At 47.1% G+C, this 20,858-nt stretch overlaps 1 protein-coding gene across 1 annotated transcript in view; it reads left to right on the forward strand.

The window, feature by feature from the left end:
- Positions 1-3,733: 3,733 nt before the first annotated feature.
- The window catches only part of PPP1R9B (protein phosphatase 1 regulatory subunit 9B), a 75,446-nt gene continuing 58,321 nt past the window's right edge, over positions 3,734-20,858 (forward strand). The window contains exon 1 of the mRNA XM_063959902.1: positions 3,734-5,155. Coding sequence (XP_063815972.1) covers positions 4,010-5,155 — 1,146 coding nt within the window. The 5' untranslated portion in view covers positions 3,734-4,009. The remainder of the gene's footprint in view (positions 5,156-20,858) is intronic.

Consider the following 20,858-nt stretch of genomic DNA (forward strand, 5'->3'; position numbering starts at 1 on the left):
GTGTTGGGAAGCAAATTATCCTCTATTCACACAGATTACGGTGATAAACTTAATACTGTGGCTTGATTTAAAAAATACATAATTTATGTAAAGTAATCCTCATATATAATTTAATCTAAGTCCTTTATGGTAAGGCCTCCTCTTTGAGCCCAAACAACTGACAGATGGATCAAGCTAGGAATGGACATTGAATGGTTGCCGGGCTTTCAACATCAAATCCAGCATTATAATGGTTAGTAGCCATCGCATCGCAACCATTCGATGGTATAACCATTGCTGGTTCTTCTGTGCGCATGCACCAAAGCAATCAGAGCTTTGCGCATGCACAGAGTACCTCAGTTGCAGATACCTTTTCTGGATGCCCACAGCTGCACTCAAACTGTCATCTATTTTTATGTACCCCAAATTTAATGTGAGCACTTATTTTGCTGAACAAATTTTGATTTCTATCATTTTTTCACAATTTTTTTAAAAATATATAACAGCTATTAGTATGGGGGTTGCAGGCAAATTTACCCATTTTCTCTTATACTTATCTTTGTCGGCTAGAATTCTCGCACACTATGGAATAGTATAGGTGTGAAAAATTGAAGCGCACAGTCGGCGATAAGCTTTCTTTTTTGGGAGATAAGTGCTATAACTTTAGCAGCCATCGCGGATTGCATTATTGCAGCTAATTTGATACCCCCATAGAATGATTCTACTTTATTCAGCTCCCCATATGCTGAGAGGAAGCACACACAAAAAATGTAGGGCCTATTATTTATTAAGCCTAAAGTCAGGCGGAGACCACATGGTGCAGGTGCATTTTTGGTGCAATGTATCAAAAGCCTAGCGCAGGAGAGATCAGATATAAAATAATCATGTACTGAAATGCTTAGCTTTTCAGAGCCTTAACCAAATATCTAGCACCATCAGAGGAGGGTATTAGCATTTCTGCCCTATTTATAAGAGCAGATGTACTAATACTTTTTTGCTCATATTTTGTCATGTCTACCATGATTCCCCCCCCCCTGCTTTGGGAAGTTCACTGTAAAGCAAGAGAAACACCCCAATAAAATATATTATTTGGCAAAGGTGAGTAAAGAATAATCTTTAAAATTATTTTATACAAAGCATTTTTTTTCTGTTTAATGGACTATAATTTTGCATTACAATTATCCCTTGATATATGTCATGTATCCAATAAACTTGCATACACAGGGGGTCAATCACAATAGTGTTTTATTGCCACAAATTAGCACTGCAAAACATTTGTTTCTAATATTAGCAATGAAGATTGTGTTCAGAACTTGTAAAAAGGGTAGGATATAAAGCTACAATTCACCTGTCACAAATTCCACACTTTCAGGATCTCCTGACATGAAGCTGGTCACAGTCAGTTGTGATTTCAGTGTCTCTCTCTGTGCTGATCACAGTGAGATGTGTCAAAGTGGTGCAGGTAGTGGTGCAGGTAGGCTGTGGTGTATGCTGATAGGTGTGCCTGCTTTGTACACCTCAGATTTGATTCAGCACCCAACCTTGGTCCCTGGCCCACGGTTCCAGATGTTCCAGGAGACTCACAAATTTGGGGGACAGTTTCCTGGCTCCCAGTAATGTGGTCAACTCTCCTGCAACCCACCAGCCACTAACATTACTAAGGCGAAAGAGTAATTGCATTATTATGGCACCACCCCCCAACGACAAAAAGCAGGGAATCGCTGCAAGTCATCTACCTGCACCTTCTTCTCCCTAGAGAAGAGCTTGGCGAAGTTGGCAAGTATATTCCCAGGTACAGAGGAGAGTTCTCCCGCTGCCCATGCTCCCTGGCCTGCCTCGGTTGCTGTCACAGTGCACTTCTATGTGAGCTTCCAAAAATTGTCTCCCAAACATTTCAGGAGAGTAGGCAAGTATGCCACTTACTGCAGCCAGTGACGTGCGGTGGGGTGAGGCAGGTGAGGCAGAGCCTTTCCTGTAATACTAACGTTTGTGCCAGAGTTTTCACTGTATATTTAAAATACAAAGAATATGTTTGAAATATCTTCTTTGCATTATTCTAATAATTTTTATAGCCAAAACTCTGGAGTAAAAAGTCTATGGCAGGTGAGGCAGTGCCTCACCTGGCTAACTTTTCCACTCATCCCTGATCAAAACTCACCAAATTTCCTGGAGTATAATACACAGCTGTACGCTTTGGCTCATATATTGCATGTAAATCTGGCTCTGGTGCCAGCCAGTGCCTCCTGAGCTATTTAGCTCACAGCACGTCCCTGGGTCCAGCCAGATATCAATAGGGATGGCCATCGGCATGTTCACCTTCTTGTGACTGTGGCTGCTTTATGAGAGAACTATGAACCACTTTCTCCTCTGTAATTGTCACCTTCCAGAGAAGGATAAATTAATATTATTTTCCAGGTTAATTGTCTATGCCAGAACTTCACAGTAATATTGGGTGTGGAATAGAAGCTCTACATTTGTTAGGTCTACAGTCATTAGGTCGACCCCATATGGTCGACGGGCACAAGGTCGACGTGGACAAAATGTCAACATATGAAAGGTCGACATTGGAAAAGGTTGAAAAGTACAAAATGTCGACATGGCAATGGTTGACACACAAAAAAAATGGTCAATACATTTTTTGCATTTTTGGGGTTAGTGTGGATAGTTTTTTCATCTGGGACCACCATATGTATAAACGCAGCCCCTTGTAGGCTCGCTTCGCTCACCACACTTCAGGCGCGGTGTATCGCTTTGCACGCCATAAGGTTATTAAAGGTTATGATTTGTGACATAGTCAAGGAAAGAAAAAGGCCAAAAACATGGGGGGGGAATCAAAACATGCATCGACCATAGTCATGTCGACCATATGAATTAGTCGACCTTTTGAACCCGTTGACCTTTTCCAGTGTCCACCTTTGGCACATCGAGCTTTTGTCCATGTCGACTTTTTGTCCATGTCGACCTTGTGCTTGTCGACCATATGGGGTCGACCTCATGACTTTCAATCTAGTGTTTGTCGACCTATAGTCCGGATCCCGCTAATATAGCTAAATGAAAGTTATAAAGCTGCCTTATTTCACCCGATAATAATACATTGTGGCATATTTATTACAATTATTTTGGGGGAAATCCCCCATAAATATAAGTATTCACATTATTTATTACAGGGATCCATAGGATCCCTCACTGGCAATGGCTGCATGCACTTGTGCAGTAGATGGGCGGAGGTCCCACAGCACAAATCAAAGTGATCGCACAAGTGATCACTTTACTTTACACAACATAGAGACGGGTTCCTATCAGTGCTCCTGCAATTGTTTCTTAATACATCATACTGGTAGATTTTATTTCATTTATTATTGCTGAGAATAGCAGCGAGAAGAAATTTTAATTATCGTGTCCCAAACCTGATAATCCAAAAATGGGCCACATTGTATTGATAACATTACAGTTTTTTGTAGAGCAAAAAAAAAAAGCTTAATATATATATATATATATATATATATATATATATATATATATATATATACACACACAGTCAGTTAGGTCACGCAGCTATTTATTATTTCAGCTCTGTAATTCATTTAGACAGATGGATCACTCTTTTTTCTATAATCCCTTCCTCCCTCTGTTTCTCTGTTTTTGTTCAGCTTTCAGCTTCAGCAATCATTCTCTCTGTAGGACCCTGCAGGAACCCTTTCAGGTTGCAGAAAGGCAGGAAAAAAGGGAGAGCGCAAGAGAGGGGGAGTGATACAGAGAGAGGGGGGTGTCAAAGAGAGAAAGGAGGAAGGAGGATGTTGCCTTTCGTGATGCTAGTTTAGGCCAGGATGCATCAGCTACGGTGACATGGTGGGTGACTGTGTTTTTCATAGCTCTGCTTCACAGCTGTGCTAGATAATCTCACTGCTCCGTTATACAGAAGAGAGGATGCTTCACTCAGCTTGATGTGACAGACACAGAAAAAGGACGAGGCTGGAGGTGGAGAGAAAAGGACTATGAGATCTGGGTACCCACATCCTACATCCCAAATATGATGAAGACGGAGGGTAAGACCCCAGGTGGGGGGCCCAGGAGTTCTTCTCCACATAGGAATGCATATGAGGTTGGGGTGCAGACACTGCGCACTGGTAAAGATGGGGCGTCTGAGATGGAATCAGAGGAAGCGCGTAAATCAAGGTGCAAATATGGTTCCAATGTTCACCGTATTAAAAATATGTTCCTACAGATGGGGACAGGTCCAGCAGGTAGTGAGAATGAAACTGGGAAAGCAAAGGATAAGCCATCTCGGTTGACTTTGCCGCGGGCCGGCAGCCTCAATGAAAACGTAAACCATAGCGCCCTACTGAAGCTAGGAACCAGTGTGTCGGAGAGGGTGAGCCGGTTCGATCCACCTGCAGATAGACAGCCCTCTAAACTGCAGGAGGCACGCCGTGTATTTGAGAAGAATCTACAAGAAAAGGAGACCACCAACAGGATTTTTCTGCGTAAAGAGAGAGGTGGGTTCCAGGACAGAAAACTAGATGTTGTAGTGAGGTTTGGTGGGAGCACAGAGTCACTGGACAAGCTAGACACAGAGGCCGTCTCGCCTACCGTAAGCCAGTTGAGTGCAGTGTTTGAGAATGCAGACCTCCGCAATAACATTCACAAAGTTCCCATGAAAGGTTCAACTAGTCGGCGGACAAGACTTTTTCAACCAGAAGCAGCCAAAGCCACAGAAGAAAAAAAAACATTGGGAAAGGCAGGAGATGTTCCTCAAAGGCCAGCTGTAGTCCAGGAAATTTGTAAAATCAAACCAGTGGAAGTAGAAGAGAGTGGGGAGTCAGAAACCGATGTAGTTACAGAGACAGAAGCATCAAAAGATGAGTCTGCCAACACTGGAATTGAAAATGGTGGCTCAGAAGCAAAAGGGGTAACAGCGCGGGAAACAGAGCTGGAAGAAGAGGCTGAAGGAGAGGCCGCAGAGGATGACTTCAAGAGGGAAGACTGGTCTGAGGTTGAAGTAATAGAACTCAGTGCTTACAGTGGACTAGGGGAGGATTCGGGGGGCAGTGGTTTGGATGAAGATGAGGATGGATTTTATGAAGCGGTCACCAGTTGCCAGGAAATTGAGGGTCTGTCAGAAGAAGAGGAGCAGACTCCAACACGAAAAATTCGCTTCAGTACGGCCCCCATTAAGGTAAGGCATCTAGGCAATCAAGACATGATATGTCCCATATACTACACTGTTGACTTACTTGTCAGGCAAGTGGCAGAATATGATTCAATCAACCTATAGCTGAATTTTCCAATATACCCAGAATTTCTCTTTTATCATGCAGCCACTAAATACGAACACCCCTACAGTATATTCTTAATACATACTCAGCCAATGTGACTAAAATAACATTGTATTCCAAACAGTGACGACAGGCCAGAAAATCCCAGTCTGCTGCTGTACAGAGTCCAGGAATGGTACAGCATATGCTAAGGCATGTAGCGTCTCCATGACACCAGCAGGAATATAGAACCTGCCTTGCTATACATTGTCGACACGAACTAGCTCCCTGTCAGTGTTGGATTATACCACACTGATACATAATATATAGACGTAAATGGGATAGGACTCATAATTAGTTTGTCATTATGTCTATATACCTGCCCGTGTATGTAGACACAGATCAGTTATCTCAGCGGGGTTCGTTTTTTTGTTGTTTTTTTCCTGCCATACCACACACTCAGCTGATTGAATGGAGGAAGTGTGTGTGTGCCTGTATGACACTTCCTGCTGTGGGGACAGTGGCAGGGTGTGTGTGTGTGTGTGTGGGGGGGGGGGGGGGGGGGGGGCGGTAGTTCCCCACGCTTCCTGTTATTGGGGTTATTTAGAGATTTAAAGGTTCCTGTACACTGACCCAGCTGCACTGGCACAGCTGTGTGGAGTCCTGCAGTGCTTATTACACCCTTGTCTCTTACAGTTTTACAGGCCATATGGCAAACAGAACACTGGATGTCAAATATCTAGGCTCTTGGGTGCTGCTTATTTAGAGCAGACATAGGCAAACTGTTTCTCTCTAGCTGTGATGGAACTACAAGTCCCAGAATGCTTGTATCTTTACAACAGCTGGGAAAAGGCAAGTTGCTTGTAAGTGATAGATAGACTGCATTGGATAATGACATTATGTGTAGGTGGACTGTAAAATAGGGTGTTATTAGTGGCATTACGTTTTATGTGGGTTTTATAATTAATAGCTGCCATTGTGGTGTTTAGTACAAAATAGTGTGTGACTGGTGCACAGTGCACAGACAGAGCAGTGTATAAATATGCAAAACTGTATGCACTCCAGAGTGGTATATATTATTATTAACACAGAGCAATGGGTGTATCTTATGCAAAAAAGTATTGGCTTATGAAAAAACATGTGTAGTGCAGAGGACACTAGAGTGACTGACCTACACCAATATGTGTGCATTGCAAACTTGGCAACGTTTTCTAATGGTCACAATCTCAGGTTTAAACATTTTTTCCTCAGGATGTCTGTTGCTTACAATGATCCTTATTATACTACTGATCGAGTTCATTGTGCCACTTTTCTTGTGCTGTTTTCTAGTCCTAAGGCAGTTCTCAGCTATTAAAGGTGAGGAATGCAGTTACATTGCCGGTAGTCGGGATCTCGGCAGTCAGGATACCGACGCCGGAATCCCGACTGTTGACAATGCCGCCAGCCGGAATCCCGGCACACGGGCTATTCCCACTCGTGGGTGTCCCTACACATAGCCCCACTCGTGGGTGTCATTACACTCGTGGAGTGGGAAGCAGTCAGGACCCCGGCTGTCTGTATCCTGGCTGTCTGTATCCCAGCAGTCAGAATACCGACAATGGAATACCGACCCTATTGTGAATGCAGACACCAGCATCCAAAATGGGTGCACCATCCCGATGCCGAGTTAGTGTTAGACAGCGGGGAGGGGGGATAGGGTTAGTCACCCCCCTCGGAGGGTCAGGGTTAGGCTGCGGTGGAAGTGGGGGGTGGTTAGGTCTAGACAGCAGGGACATGGGGTTAGGTTTCGGTAGAGTGAGCATATTATCCCTTTTACCTGGGACACTCATGGATTACACAGGTTCTGTGGCTGATTAAAACCAGCTGAAATGTAGGCTTGAAGTCAGCCAGCCACAGAACCTGTGTAATTCATGAGCATCCCAGGTAAAAGGGATAATATGGTCACTCTACTTTAGGCACCTCAGGTGGGTGGTTAGGGTTAGGTACCAAGCAGGTAGGTTAGGGTTAGGCTGCGGGTACGGAGGGTTAGGATTAGGGGTTGCGGAGAGGGGAGACCACCCCTTACCCCTGTTGGCTTCTTCAAAATCAGGATCCCGGCGTCGGTATTTCGAGCACCAGGATCTCATACTGATCCTGTGGCGGGCGCAGCGAGCCACCGAGCCCGCAAGGGGGTTTCTAACCCTCGACCCACTGCCGGCATACTGGTGACGGGATGCAATTGTCTGTATACTGATAGCCGGCATCCAGACCCTAGGTAATACATACTGATCCCAAAGGAAAGAATAAATATCTAAAATGCATTACTTACTATTATATTAAGTGTCATACTTGTGGAAGGATATTGCAGCACTTGCATACAAAAAATACACATCTCTGTATATGGGTGGCACTTGATATGCCGGCTGTCGGGATCCCGGCGATCAGCATACTGGCACCGAAATCCCGACAGCCTTCATACCAACAACTATTTTCCCTCTTGGGGTGTCCACGACACCCCTGGAAGGAGAATGAGCCTGCAAGGGGCTCTTTTGCGCTTACCCCGCTGCTGGTATGCCGGCGGTCGGGATCCCGGCGCCGGTATGCTGGGTGCCAGGATCCCGAGCGCCGGCATACCATAGTATACCCCTGTATACATCACCTTTTTGCATAGCCCTGACTTGTACCTCCTTACATTCAGATGTGCAGAATGGGGGAAAGGAGAATTAAAATGGCCAGCATGACAGTGAATAAAAATACTACAGGTTGAGTATCCCATATCCAAATATTCCGAAATACGGACTTTTTTGAGTGAGAGTGAGATAGTGAAACCTTTGTTTTTTGATGGCTCAATGTACACAAACTTTGTTTAATACAGAAAGTAATTAAAAATATTGTATTAAATGACCTTCAGGCTGTGTGTATAAGGTGTATATGAAACATAAATGAATTGTGTGAATGTACACACACTTTGTTTAATGCACAAAGTTATAAAAAATATTGGCTAAAATGACCTTCAGGCTGTGTGTATAAGGTGTATATGTAACATAAATGCATTCTGTGCTTAGACTTATGTCCCATCACCATGATATCTCATTATGGTATGCAATTATTCCAAAATACGGAAAAATCCCATATCCAAAATACCTCTGGTCCCAAGCATTTTGGATAAGGGATACTCAACCTGTATTACAAAAATACACACTCTATGATAAAATATATAATAGTACCACATGTTATCAGTGTAGCTCACTGCAGCTATATCACCTTTGGGATCTAAATGACACTAACCAATCAGAGTAACGTTCATGTTCAGAACAAGGCTGCTTTGTATTGGCTAATTAGTGACCTTTCATGTGCAGCAGTGCTCCATAAGGTGTAGTATGCATCGTCTATGTGAGTTTTTCCCTATTGAACAAAAACTAGAAGACAGGAGCAGGGCTTGCCCCAGGTCTACTAGCACCCTGTGCAAACATTTCCCCCCTTCCCTCCAAACCTTTATGAAGTTAAAAAAAAAATAATTTTATTGTGTATTGTTTTGGCAATATCACATGTAAACTCCAAACTGTGTTTCTAGGAAGAAGTTTTGTTCCACTTCATGAAAATGAATCAGAAAAGAGGTGTCCTGTAACCTGTCATCTATCATTTTATCAGAAGACAGTAGTTTAATAGCTTCTTTATCAGGTCCAAAGAAACATGACACATGAGGTGACAGCGTACCTCTTTTATCCTAGTGCAGATTTGGGTGGGGTGTGTTCAAACTAAAATCTAAATTGCAGTGTAGACATTAAACAGACAGTATTTACCCTGCACAGAAACAATATAACCCACCCAAATCTAACTCTCTCTGCACATGTTACATCTGCCCCACCTGCACTACAATATGGTTTTGTCCAATTGCTAACTTTTATGGTTTGCTATCAAACCTGAATAACCCCCTCAGTCTGCAGTAGCCCAATGCGTTCCACTTATTTGCAACAATATTACAGGTTGAGTATCCTTGAAGCATCTGACTGGGACAATGATCAGTACCCAGAGCACCAGCTGCCTCTGCTGCTGGTCGGCAGGTGTGTGCATCCGATATGTCTGTGAGAAACATTGTGGGGCAGCACGGACGGTGTAATGGTTAGCATTACTGCTTCACAGCACTGAGGTTATGGGTTCAGCTCCCACTATGGGCCTAAAGGTGGCCATCCACTACTCAGACTTGTCTGAATTGCAGATAGCATCAGATTTCTCTTGAACTCTCCCGGGAATCGGATCAGACCCTGGCTTTAATTTTCATTACATTCACTTCAGATATATCTGATGCAATATATCATGTGCCAGATCGCATCAGATATATCTGATGCACACATGCTACTTGTGATTGATCGGATGCTGCTGCTGCCGCTGTTCCCCCTCTTGGTGGGTGGGAGTGGTCAGGGAGATGCCAGTCAAGTGACGCTTCAGATGAATCTGATCAGATACATCTGAAGTAAAAAAAAACACTCCGATGTGCACCTGTTTTCTTCAGATTCAGATAAATAGTTGGAGCAGCCTCAGAGATCTGTAGTTCAGATATATCTGACACGGGAGTGAGCATTGGATCTGAAGAGCCATCCAATGTGACACTTTTCTTCAGATATGACGGTCAGATGCATCGAAATCTGAAGAAAACTGCCCAAATCCGACTAGTGGATGGGGGCCTTTACTGTGTGGAGTTTGTATATTCTCCCTGTGCTTGTGTGGGTTTCCTCCCACAATCCAAAAATATACTGGTAGGTTAATTGGCCCCAAAACAAAATTAACCTGAGCGTGAATGTGTGTGCGTATGCATGTGGTAGGGAATATGGGCCCTCATTCCGAGTTGATCGCACGTAGCAACTTTTTGCTGCTCATGTGATCAACTTGACACCGCCTATGGTGGAGTGTATTTTAGCATAGCAGGGCTGCGTTCACTTGTGCAACCCTTCTATGCTAAAAAAGTTTCCTGCAAACCAAGACCAGGGTCAGACTTTCTTACCCTGTGCGACAGATCCAGCGACGAAGGTCCCGGAATTGACGTTAGGCATCCGCCCTCCAAACGCCTGGACACGCCTATGTTCGCCTCACAACGCCTGGAAAATGGTCAGTTGACGCCCCGGAACGCCTCCCGTCTGTCAGTCTTCTTGCGTTCGCCTCTGCGATCACTTTTTCCGCTGGCGGCGTTGCTGCCCAGCAACATCCATCACCGGGAAACGACACGCGTGCGCAATGCGGCCGCAGCGCATGCACAGTTCTGACCCATTTGCACCGCTGCAACAAACTGCAGCGTGCGAATGAGTCGGAATGACCCCCATAGATTGTAAACTCCACTGGGGCAAGGACTGAGGTGAATTACCAAATATTCTCTGTTGAAGTGCTGCTGAATATGTGTGCGCTATATACATAACTGGTAGTACTAGTAGTAGACATATGCGTTGGCCCTGCAGCAGAGCCATTGCCCGATATATCTACAGATATATCGGTGCATCTGGCTGTGTGTTGGGGCTGCAAAGACTGACGTCAAAGCTCAGTGGACAAATTCAAATGCCCGCCCAGCAGTGGTGTCACAGGATGACATATCAAGCGGCCATTCAGTAAGTGTATATGCTTACCTGAGTCGAATGGATCCAGCGGTCGGCAGATATCTCGGTACAGTGTGTACCCAGCTTTACCTCTCTATCACCCCTTAAAGTACATTTCGGTCTGCAAATACTGAAACTGGCGCATGGCAATGAATAATGCCTCTGTAACTGTAGCCACTGCCAGCTGAGAACAGCAGGTTGCTGTGGGAGCATAGAGCAGAGGGCCATGATCACGAAAATGGTTTTGACCAAGGCCGCTGCGTGAGATTACCTGATGCTGCCCGTCTCGGATTGATGACAGTCTCGTTGCATGAGATTACCTGATGCTGCCTGTCTGGGATTGATGACAGTCTCGCTGCATGAGATTACCTGATGCTGTCTGTCTGGATATCTGATGCTGCCTGTCTGGGATTGATGACAGTCTTGCTGCGTGAGATTACCTGATGCTGCCTGTCTGGGATTGATGACAGTCTCGCTGCGTGAGATTACCTGATGCTGCCTGTCTGGGATTGATGACAGTCTCGCTGCATGAGATTACCTGATGGTGTCTGTCTGGATATCTGATGCTGCCTGTCTGGGATTGATGACAGTCTTGCTGCGTGAGATTACCTGATGCTGCCTGTCTGGGATTGATGACAGTCTCGCTGCGTGAGATTACCTGATGCTGCCTGTCTGGGATTGATGACAGTCAGTCTCGCTGCATGAAATTACCTGATGCTGCCTATCTGGGATTGATGACAGTCTCGCTGCGTGAGATTACCTGAAGCTGCCTGTCTGGGATTGATGACAGTCTCGCCGCGTGAGATTACCGGATGCTGCCTGTCTGGGATTGATGACAGTCTCGCTGCATGAGATTACCTGATGCTGTCTGTCTGGATATCTGATGCTGCCTGTCTGGGATTGATGACAGTCTCGCTGCATGAGATTACCTGATGCTGCCTGTCTGGGATTGATGACAGTCTCGCTGCGTGAGATTACCTGAAGCTGCCTGTCTGGGATTGATGACGGTCTCGCCGCGTGAGATTACCTGATGCTGCCTGTCTGGGATTGATGACAGTCTCGTTGCATGAGATTACCTGATGCTGCCTGTCTGGGATTGATGACAGTCTCGCTGCGTGAGATTACCTGATGCTGCCTGTCTGGGATTGATGACAGTCTCGCTGCGTGAGATTACCTGATGCTGCCTGTCTGGGATTGATGACAGTCTCGCTGCATGAGATTACCTGATGCTGTCTGTTTGGATATCTGATGCTGCCTGTCTGGGATTGATGACAGTCTCGCTGCATGAGATTACCTGATGCTGCCTGTCTGGGATTGATGACAGTCAGTCTCGCTGCATGAAATTACCTGATGCTGCCTGTCTGGGATTGATGACAGTCTCGCTGCGTAAGATTACCTGAAGCTGCCTGTCTGGGATTGATGACGGTCTCGCCGCGTGAGATTACCTGATGCTGCCTGTCTGGGATTGATGACAGTCTCGCTGCGTGAGATTACCTGATGCTGCCTGTCTGGGATTGATGACAGTCTCGCTGCGTGAGATTACCTGATGCTGCCTGTCTGGGATTGATGACAGTCTCGCTGCATGAGATTACCTGATGCTGTCTGTCTGGATATCTGATGCTGCCTGTCTGGGATTGATGACAGTCTTGCTGCGTGAGATTACCTGATGCTGCCTGTCTGGGATTGATGACAGTCTCGCTGCGTGAGATTACCTGATGCTGCCTGTCTGGGATTGATGACAGTCAGTCTCGCTGCATGAAATTACCTGATGCTGCCTGTCTGGGATTGATGACAGTCTCGCTGCGTGAGATTACCTGAAGCTGCCTGTCTGGGATTGATGACAGTCTCGCCGCGTGAGATTACCTGATGCTGCCTGTCTGGGATTGATGACAGTCTCGCTGCATGAGATTACCTGATGCTGTCTGTCTGGATATCTGATGCTGCCTGTCTGGGATTGATGACAGTCTCGCTGCATGAGATTACCTGATGCTGCCTGTCTGGGATTGATGACAGTCAGTCTCGCTGCATGAAATTACCTGATGCTGCCTGTCTGGGATTGATGACAGTCTCGCTGCGTGAGATTACCTGAAGCTGCCTGTCTGGGATTGATGACGGTCTCGCCGCGTGAGATTACCTGATGCTGCCTGTCTGGGATTGATGACAGTCTCGCTGCGTGAGATTACCTGATGCTGCCTGTCTGGGATTGATGACAGTCTCGCTACGTGAGATTACTTGATGCTGCCTGTCTGGGATTGATGACAGTCTCGCTGCGTGAGATTACCTGATGCTGCCTGTCTGGGATTGATGACAGTCTCGCTGCATGAGATTACCTGATGCTGTCTGTCTGGATATCTGATGCTGCCTGTCTGGGATTGATGACAGTCTTGCTGCGTGAGATTACCTGATGCTGCCTGTCTGGGATTGATGACAGTCTCGCTGCCTGAGATTACCTGATGCTGCCTGTCTGGGATTGATGACAGTCAGTCTCGCTGCATGAAATTACCTGATGCTGCCTGTCTGGGATTGATGACAGTCTCGCTGCATGAGATTACCTGATGCTGCCTGTCTGGGATTGATGACAGTCAGTCTCGCTGCATGAAATTACCTGATGCTGCCTGTCTGGGATTGATGACAGTCTCGCTGCGTGAGATTACCTTAAACTGCCTGTCTGGGATTGATGACAGTCTCGCCGCGTGAGATTACCTGATGCTGCCTGTCTGGGATTGATGACAGTCTCGCTGCATGAGATTACCTGATGCTGTCTGTCTGGATATCTGATGCTGCCTGTCTGGGATTGATGACAGTCTCGCTGCATGAGATTACCTGATGCTGCCTGTCTGGGATTGATGACAGTCAGTCTCGCTGCATGAAATTACCTGATGCTGCCTGTCTGGGATTGATGACAGTCTCGCTGCGTGAGATTACCTGAAGCTGCCTGTCTGGGATTGATGACGGTCTCGCCGCGTGAGATTACCTGATGCTGCCTGTCTGGGATTGATGACAGTCTCGCTGCGTGAGATTACCTGATGCTGCCTGTCTGGGATTGATGACAGTCTCGCTGCGTGAGATTACCTGATGCTGCCTGTCTGGGATTGATTACAGTCTCGCTGCATGAGATTACCTGATGCTGTCTGTCTGGATATCTGATGCTGCCTGTCTGGGATTGATGACAGTCTTGCTGCGTGAGATTACCTGATGCTGCCTGTCTGGGATTGATGACAGTCTCGCTGCGTGAGATTACCTGATGCTGCCTGTCTGGGATTGATGACAGTCAGTCTCGCTGCATGAAATTACCTGATGCTGCCTGTCTGGGATTGATGACAGTCTCGCTGCATGAAATTACCTGATGCTGCCTGTCTGGGATTGATGACAGTCTCGCTGCATGAAATTACCTGATGCTGCCTGTCTGGGATTGATGACAGTCTCGCTGCGTGAGATTACTTGAAGCTGCCTGTCTGGGATTGATGACGGTCTCGCCGCGTGAGATTACCTGATGCTGCCTGTCTGGGATTGATGACAGTCTCGCTGCGTGAGATTACCTGATGCTGCCTGTCTGGGATTGATGACAGTCTCGCTGCGTGAGATTACCTGATGCTGCCTGTCTGGGATTGATGACAGTCTCGCTGCGTGAGATTACCTGATGCTGCCTGTCTGGGATTGATGACAGTCTCGCTGCATGAGATTACCTGATGCTGCCTGTCTGGGATTGTTGACAGTCTTGCTGCGTGAGATTACCTGATGCTGCCTGTCTGGGATTGATGATAGTTTCGCTGCATGAGATTACCTGATGCTGCCTGTCTGGGATTGATGACAGTCTCGCTGCATGAAATTACCCGATGCTGCCTGTCTGGGATTGATGATAGTTTCGCTGCATGAGATTACCTGATGCTGCCTGTCTGGGATTGATGACAGTCTCGCTGCATGAGATTACCTGATGCTGTCTGTCTGGATATCTGATGCTGCCTGTCTGGGATTGATGACAGTCTTGCTGCGTGAGATTACCTGATGCTGCCTGTCTGGGATTGATGACAGTCAGTCTCGCTGCATGAAATTACCTGATGCTGCCTGTCTGGGATTGATGACAGTCTCGCTGCATGAGATTACCTGATGCTGTCTGTCTGGATATCTGATGCTGCCTGTCTGGGATTGATGACAGTCTTGCTGCGTGAGATTACCTGATGCTGCCTGTCTGGGATTGATGACAGTCAGTCTCGCTGCGTGAGATTACCTGATGCTGCCTGTCTGGGATTGATGACAGTCTCGCTGCATGAGATTACCTGATGCTGTCTGTCTGGATATCTGATGCTGCCTGTCTGGGATTGATGACAGTCAGTCTCGCTGCATGAAATTACCTGATGCTGCCTGTCTGGGATTGATGACAGTCTCGCTGCATGAGATTATCTGATGCTGCCTGTCTGGGATTGATGACAGTCTCGCTGCATGAGATTACCTGATGCTGCCTGTCTGGGATTGTTGACAGTCTCGCTGCGTGAGATTACCTGATGCTGCCTGTCTGGGATTGATGACAGTCTCGCTGCATGAGATTACCTGATGCTGCCTGTCTGGGATTGATGACAGTCTCGCTGCGTGAGATTACCTGATGCTGCCTGTCTGGGATTGATGACAGTCTCGCTGCATGAGATTACCTGATGCTGTCTGTCTGGATACCTGGTGCTGCCTGTCTGGGATTGATGACAGTCACACTGCATAAAATTACCTGATGGTGCCTGTCTGGGATTGATGACAGTCTCGCTGCGTGAGATTACTTGATGCTGCCTGTCTCAGATTGATGACAGTCTCGCTGCGTGAGATTACCTGATGCTGCCTGTCTGGGATTGTTGACAGTCTCGCTGCGTGAGATTACCTGATGCTGCCTGTCTGGGATTGATGACAGTCTCGCTGCGTGAGATTACCTGATGCTGCCTGTCTGGGATTGATGACAGTCTCGCTGCATGAGATTACCTGATGCTGCCTGTCTGGGATTGTTGACAGTCTTGCTGCGTAAGATTACCTGATGCTGCCTGTCTGGGATTGATGACAGTCTCGCTGCATGAGATTACCTGATGCTGCCTGGTTGGGATTGATGACAGTCTCGCTGCATGAGATTACCTGATGGTGCCTGTCTGGGATTGATGACAGTCACACTGCATAAAATTACCTGATGGTGCCTGTCTGGGATTGATGACAGTCTCGCTGCGTGAGATTACCTGATGCTGCCTGTCTCGGATTGATGACAGTCTCGCTGCGTGAGATTACCTGATGCTGCCTGCCTGGGATTGTTGACAGTCTTGCTGCGTGAGATTACCTGATGCTGCCTGTCTGGGATTGATGACAGTCTCGCTGCATGAGATTACCTGATGCTGCCTGTCTGGGATTGATGACAGTCTCGCTGCATGAAATTACCTGATGCTGCCTGTCTGGGATTGATGACAGTCTCGCTGCGTGAGATTACCTGATGCTGCCTGTCTGGGATTGATGACAGTCTCGCTGCATGAGATTACCTGATGCTGCCTGTCTGGGATTGATGACAGTCACACTGCATAAAATTACCTGATGGTGCCTGTCTGGGATTGATGACAGTCTCGCTGCGTGAGATTACCTGATGCTGCCTGTCTCAGATTGATGACAGTCTCGCTGCGTGAGATTACCTGATGCTGCCTGTCTGGGATTGTTGACAGTCTCGCTGCGTGAGATTACCTGATGCTGCCTGTCTGGGATTGATGACAGTCTCGCTGCGTGAGATTACCTGATGCTGCCTGTCTGGGATTGATGACAGTCTCGCTGCATGAGATTACCTGATGCTGCCTGTCTGGGATTGTTGACAGTCTTGCTGCGTAAGATTACCTGATGCTGCCTGTCTGGGATTGATGATAGTTTCGCTGCATGAGATTACCTGATGCTGCCTGGTTGGGATTGATGACAGTCTCGCTGCATGAGATTACCTGATGCTGCCTGTCTGGGATTGATGACAGTCACACTGCATAAAATTACCTGATGGTGCCTGTCTGGGATTGATGACAGTCTCGCTGCGTGAGATTACCTGATGCTGCCTGTCTCGGATTGATGACAGTCTTGCTGCGTGAGATTACCTGATGCTGCCTGTCTGGGATTGATGACAGTCTCGCTGCATGAGATTACCTGATGCTGCCTGTCTGGGATTGATGACAGTCTCGCTGCATGAAATTACCTGATGCTGCCTGTCTGGGATTGATGACAGTCTCGCTGCGTGAGATTACCTGAAACTGCCTGTCTGGGATTGATGACAGTCTCGCTGCGTGAGATTACCTGATGCTGCCTGTCTGGGATTGATGACAGTCTCGCTGCGTGAGATTACCTGATGCTGCCTGTCTGGGATTGATGACAGTCTCGCTGCATGAGATTTACTGATGCTGCCTGTCTGGGATTGATGACAGTCTCGCTGCGTGAGATTACCTGATGCTGCCTGTCTGGGATTGATGACAGTCTCGCTGCGTGAGATTACCTGATGCTGCCTGTCTGGGATTGATGACAGTCTTGCTGCGTGAGATTACCTTATGCTGCCTGTCTGGGATTGATGACAGTTTCGCTGCATGAGATTACCTGACGCTGCCTGTCTTGGATTGATGACAGTCTCGCTGCGTGAGATTACCTGAAGATGCCTGTCTGGGATTGATGACAGTCTCGCTGCGTGAAATTACCTGATGCTGCCTGTCTGGGATTTATGACAGTCTCTCTGCGTGAGATTACCTGATGCTGCCTGTCTGGGATTGATGACAGTCTCGCTGCGTGAGATTACCTGATGCTGCCTGTCTGGGATTGATGACAGTCTCGCTGCGTGAGATTACCTGATGCTGCCTGTCTGGGATTGATGACAGTCTCACTGCGTGAGATTACCTGATGCTGCCTGTCTGGGATTGATGACAGTCTCGCTGCGTGAGATTACCTGATGCTGCCTGTCTGGTATTGATGACAGTCTCGCTGCAAGAGATTACCTGATGCTGCCTGTCTGGATACCTGATGCTGCCTGTCTGGGATTGATGACAGTCTCGCTGCATGAAATTACCTGATGCTGCCTGTCTGGGATTGATGACAGTCTCGCTGCATGAGATTACCTGATGCTGTCTGTCTGGATACCTGGTGCTGCCTGTCTGGGATTGATGACAGTCTCGCTGCATGAAATTACCTGATGCTGCCTGTCTGGGATTGATGACAGTCTCGCTGCATGAGATTACCTGATGCTGCCTGTCTGGGATTGATGACAGTCAGTCTCGCTGCATGAAATTACCTGATGCTGCCTGTCTGGGATTGATGACAGTCTCGCTGCGTGAGATTACCTGAAGCTGCCTGTCTGGGATTGATGACAGTCTCGCTGCATGAGATTACCTGATGCTGCCTGTCTGGGATTGATGACAGTCAGTCTCGCTGCATGAGATTTACTGATGCTGCCTGTCTGGGATTGATGACAGTCTCGCTGCGTGAGATTACCTGATGCTGCCTGTCTGGGATTGATGACAGTCTCGCTGCTTGAGATTACCTGATGCTGCCTGTCTGGGATTGATGACAGTCTCGCTGCAAGAGATTACCTGATGCTGCCTGTCTGGATACCTGATGCTGCCTGTCTGGGATTGATGACAGTCTCGCTGCATGAGATTACCTGATGCTGCCTGTCTGGGATTGTTGACAGTCTCGATGCATGAAATTACCTGATGCTGCCTGTCTGGGATTGATGACAGTCTCGCTGCAAGAGATTACCTGATGCTGCCTGTCTGGATACCTGATGCTGCCTGTCTGGGATTGATGACAGTCTCGCTGCATGAGATTACCTGATGCTGCCTGTCTGGGATTGTTGACAGTCTCGATGCATGAAATTACCTGATGCTGCCTGTCTGGGATTGATGACAGTCTCACTGCGTGAGATTACCTGATGCTGCCTGTCTGGGATTGATGACAGTCTCGCTGCATGAGATTACCTGATGCTGCCTGTCTGGGATTGATGACAGTCTCGCTGCGTGAGATTACCTGATGCTGCCTGTCTGGGATTGATGACAGTCTTGCTGCATGAAATTACCTGATGCTGCCTGTCTGGGATTGATGACAGTCTCGCTTCATGAGATTACCTGATGCTGCATGTCTGGAATTGATGACAGTCTCGCTGCAGGAAATTACCTGATGCTGCCTGTCTGGGATCGATGAATCCCGGACAGGTGGCAGTGACTGGTACCGGTGGCCACACTGTACCCCCTATGGGGTGGCGTGCCTGCACTTGAACGCCTCTCAAGGTGGCCCTGGGGAGGACTTCACCATGGGAGTATATTTATTGTTGGAGGCAGTGGAGCCCTAAGAAGTATCATTCCTTATCATTGCACAACACAATAATTACAAATGATCTTATTGGGGTATGTAACAAAATATGCTTGTTGAGAGATTGCCGTGGTAGAATCCTGTCCTGGTGAACAGATTAGCAGTAAAGTGATACCCGTTGTTATGCCTGTGCTGACACTGCACATGCCATAATGCACAATGGGGGTAATTCTGAGTTGATCGCAGCAGGATCTTTGTTAGCAGTTGGGAAAAACCATGTGCACTGCAGGGGAGGCAGATGTAACATGTGCAGAGAGCATACCTCCCAACTTTGTGCTGCTTTAAAGAGGGACACACGCGCGGCAAAGCCGCGCACGCTCCCGAAAAAGGGGCGTGGCCTATGGGAAATGGGCGTCGCTTCGCAGGAGGACCCGCAATTGCGAGCCACGCCCCCCGATTTCGTCACTGAGGGGGCATGCCCAGCGCTCCGTGAGCCGCTGGCATGCCTCCTCTCCCCCTGTCTGCACTGAATAGACGCTGTGCGCATGCGCACAGCATCTATTCACCGCTGCTCTGCTAAGCAGGGCAGCGAGAGACAGAGCCTCCCAACTGCCCCCTTCCCCCCCCCCCCCCCACCGCGGGACACTGCGACCCGCGGGTGGGACAGCGGGCCAGTCCCCAAAAAACGGGACTGTCCCGCGAAAATCGGGACAGTTGGGAGGTATGCAGAGAGAGTTAGATTTCGGTGTGGTATGTTCAATCTGCAATCTAAATTGCAGTGCAAAAATAAAGCAGCCAGTATTTACCCTGCACAGAAATAAAATAACCCACCCAAATCTAACTCTCTCTGCAAATGTTATATCTGCCCCCCTGCAGTGCACATGGTTTTGCCCAACTGCTAAAAAATTTCCTGCTGCGATCAACTTGGAATTACCCCCAATATCATTTACTGATATAGGAATCTATAGGGACCTATTGCTCATGAACAGCCCATTTGTGGTGATATATAACTTTCCACACTTATTACTGCAAAAAAAAGCATAACACAGCAATTTATCAAAATAATATCACTGGGGAATAGATGAAATAGAACAAAACTTAAACATTAAAAAATAGTTTATTCAAGAAAGAAAACATATGTTTAAATCATATGATTTTATTCAGAATCGGTATACTGTTATTGGGGTACAAGAACCATCTTAGTACTTGTGCAATTCAATGGATGGAGCCTTCACTGGCAAAATCATTACTGCCATCTAGGTTATAAGTGGCAGCAAGATTTGTAGTCTCTATAGCAGTGCTTCCTAGCTCTAGACTTCAGGGACTCCTAGCGGTGCATGTTTTCAGATCTTTTACATACTTGCTGGCACATTTCAAATGATCCACAGGTAGAACCAATTATTTAAATGGTGATACAGAGGAGATCTGCAAAACATGCACTGTAAGGGAACCCTGAGGACGGGATTTGGGAAACAGTGCTCTATACCAGTGGTTTTCAACCGCGGTCCTCAAGTACCCCCAACAGTTCATGTTTTCCAGGTCTCCTCACAGGATTGCAAGTGAAATAATTTACTCCACCTGTGGGTCTTTTAAAATGTGTGAGCAAAGAATACACCTGTGCAACAGCTAGGTGAGCTGGAAAACATGAACTGTTGGGGGTACTAGAGGACCAAGGTTGAGAACCACTGCTCTATACTGTAGGGCAAACATTATTAAAATCAGAAGATTGCACTTACCTATCATTCCCAGGTTCCCCCATGCCATGACTTTAAAAGAAGAG

This window comes from Pseudophryne corroboree, chromosome 3 (assembly GCF_028390025.1).
Source record: "Pseudophryne corroboree isolate aPseCor3 chromosome 3, aPseCor3.hap2, whole genome shotgun sequence".
In the NCBI taxonomy this organism is placed as follows: Eukaryota; Metazoa; Chordata; class Amphibia; order Anura; family Myobatrachidae; genus Pseudophryne; species Pseudophryne corroboree.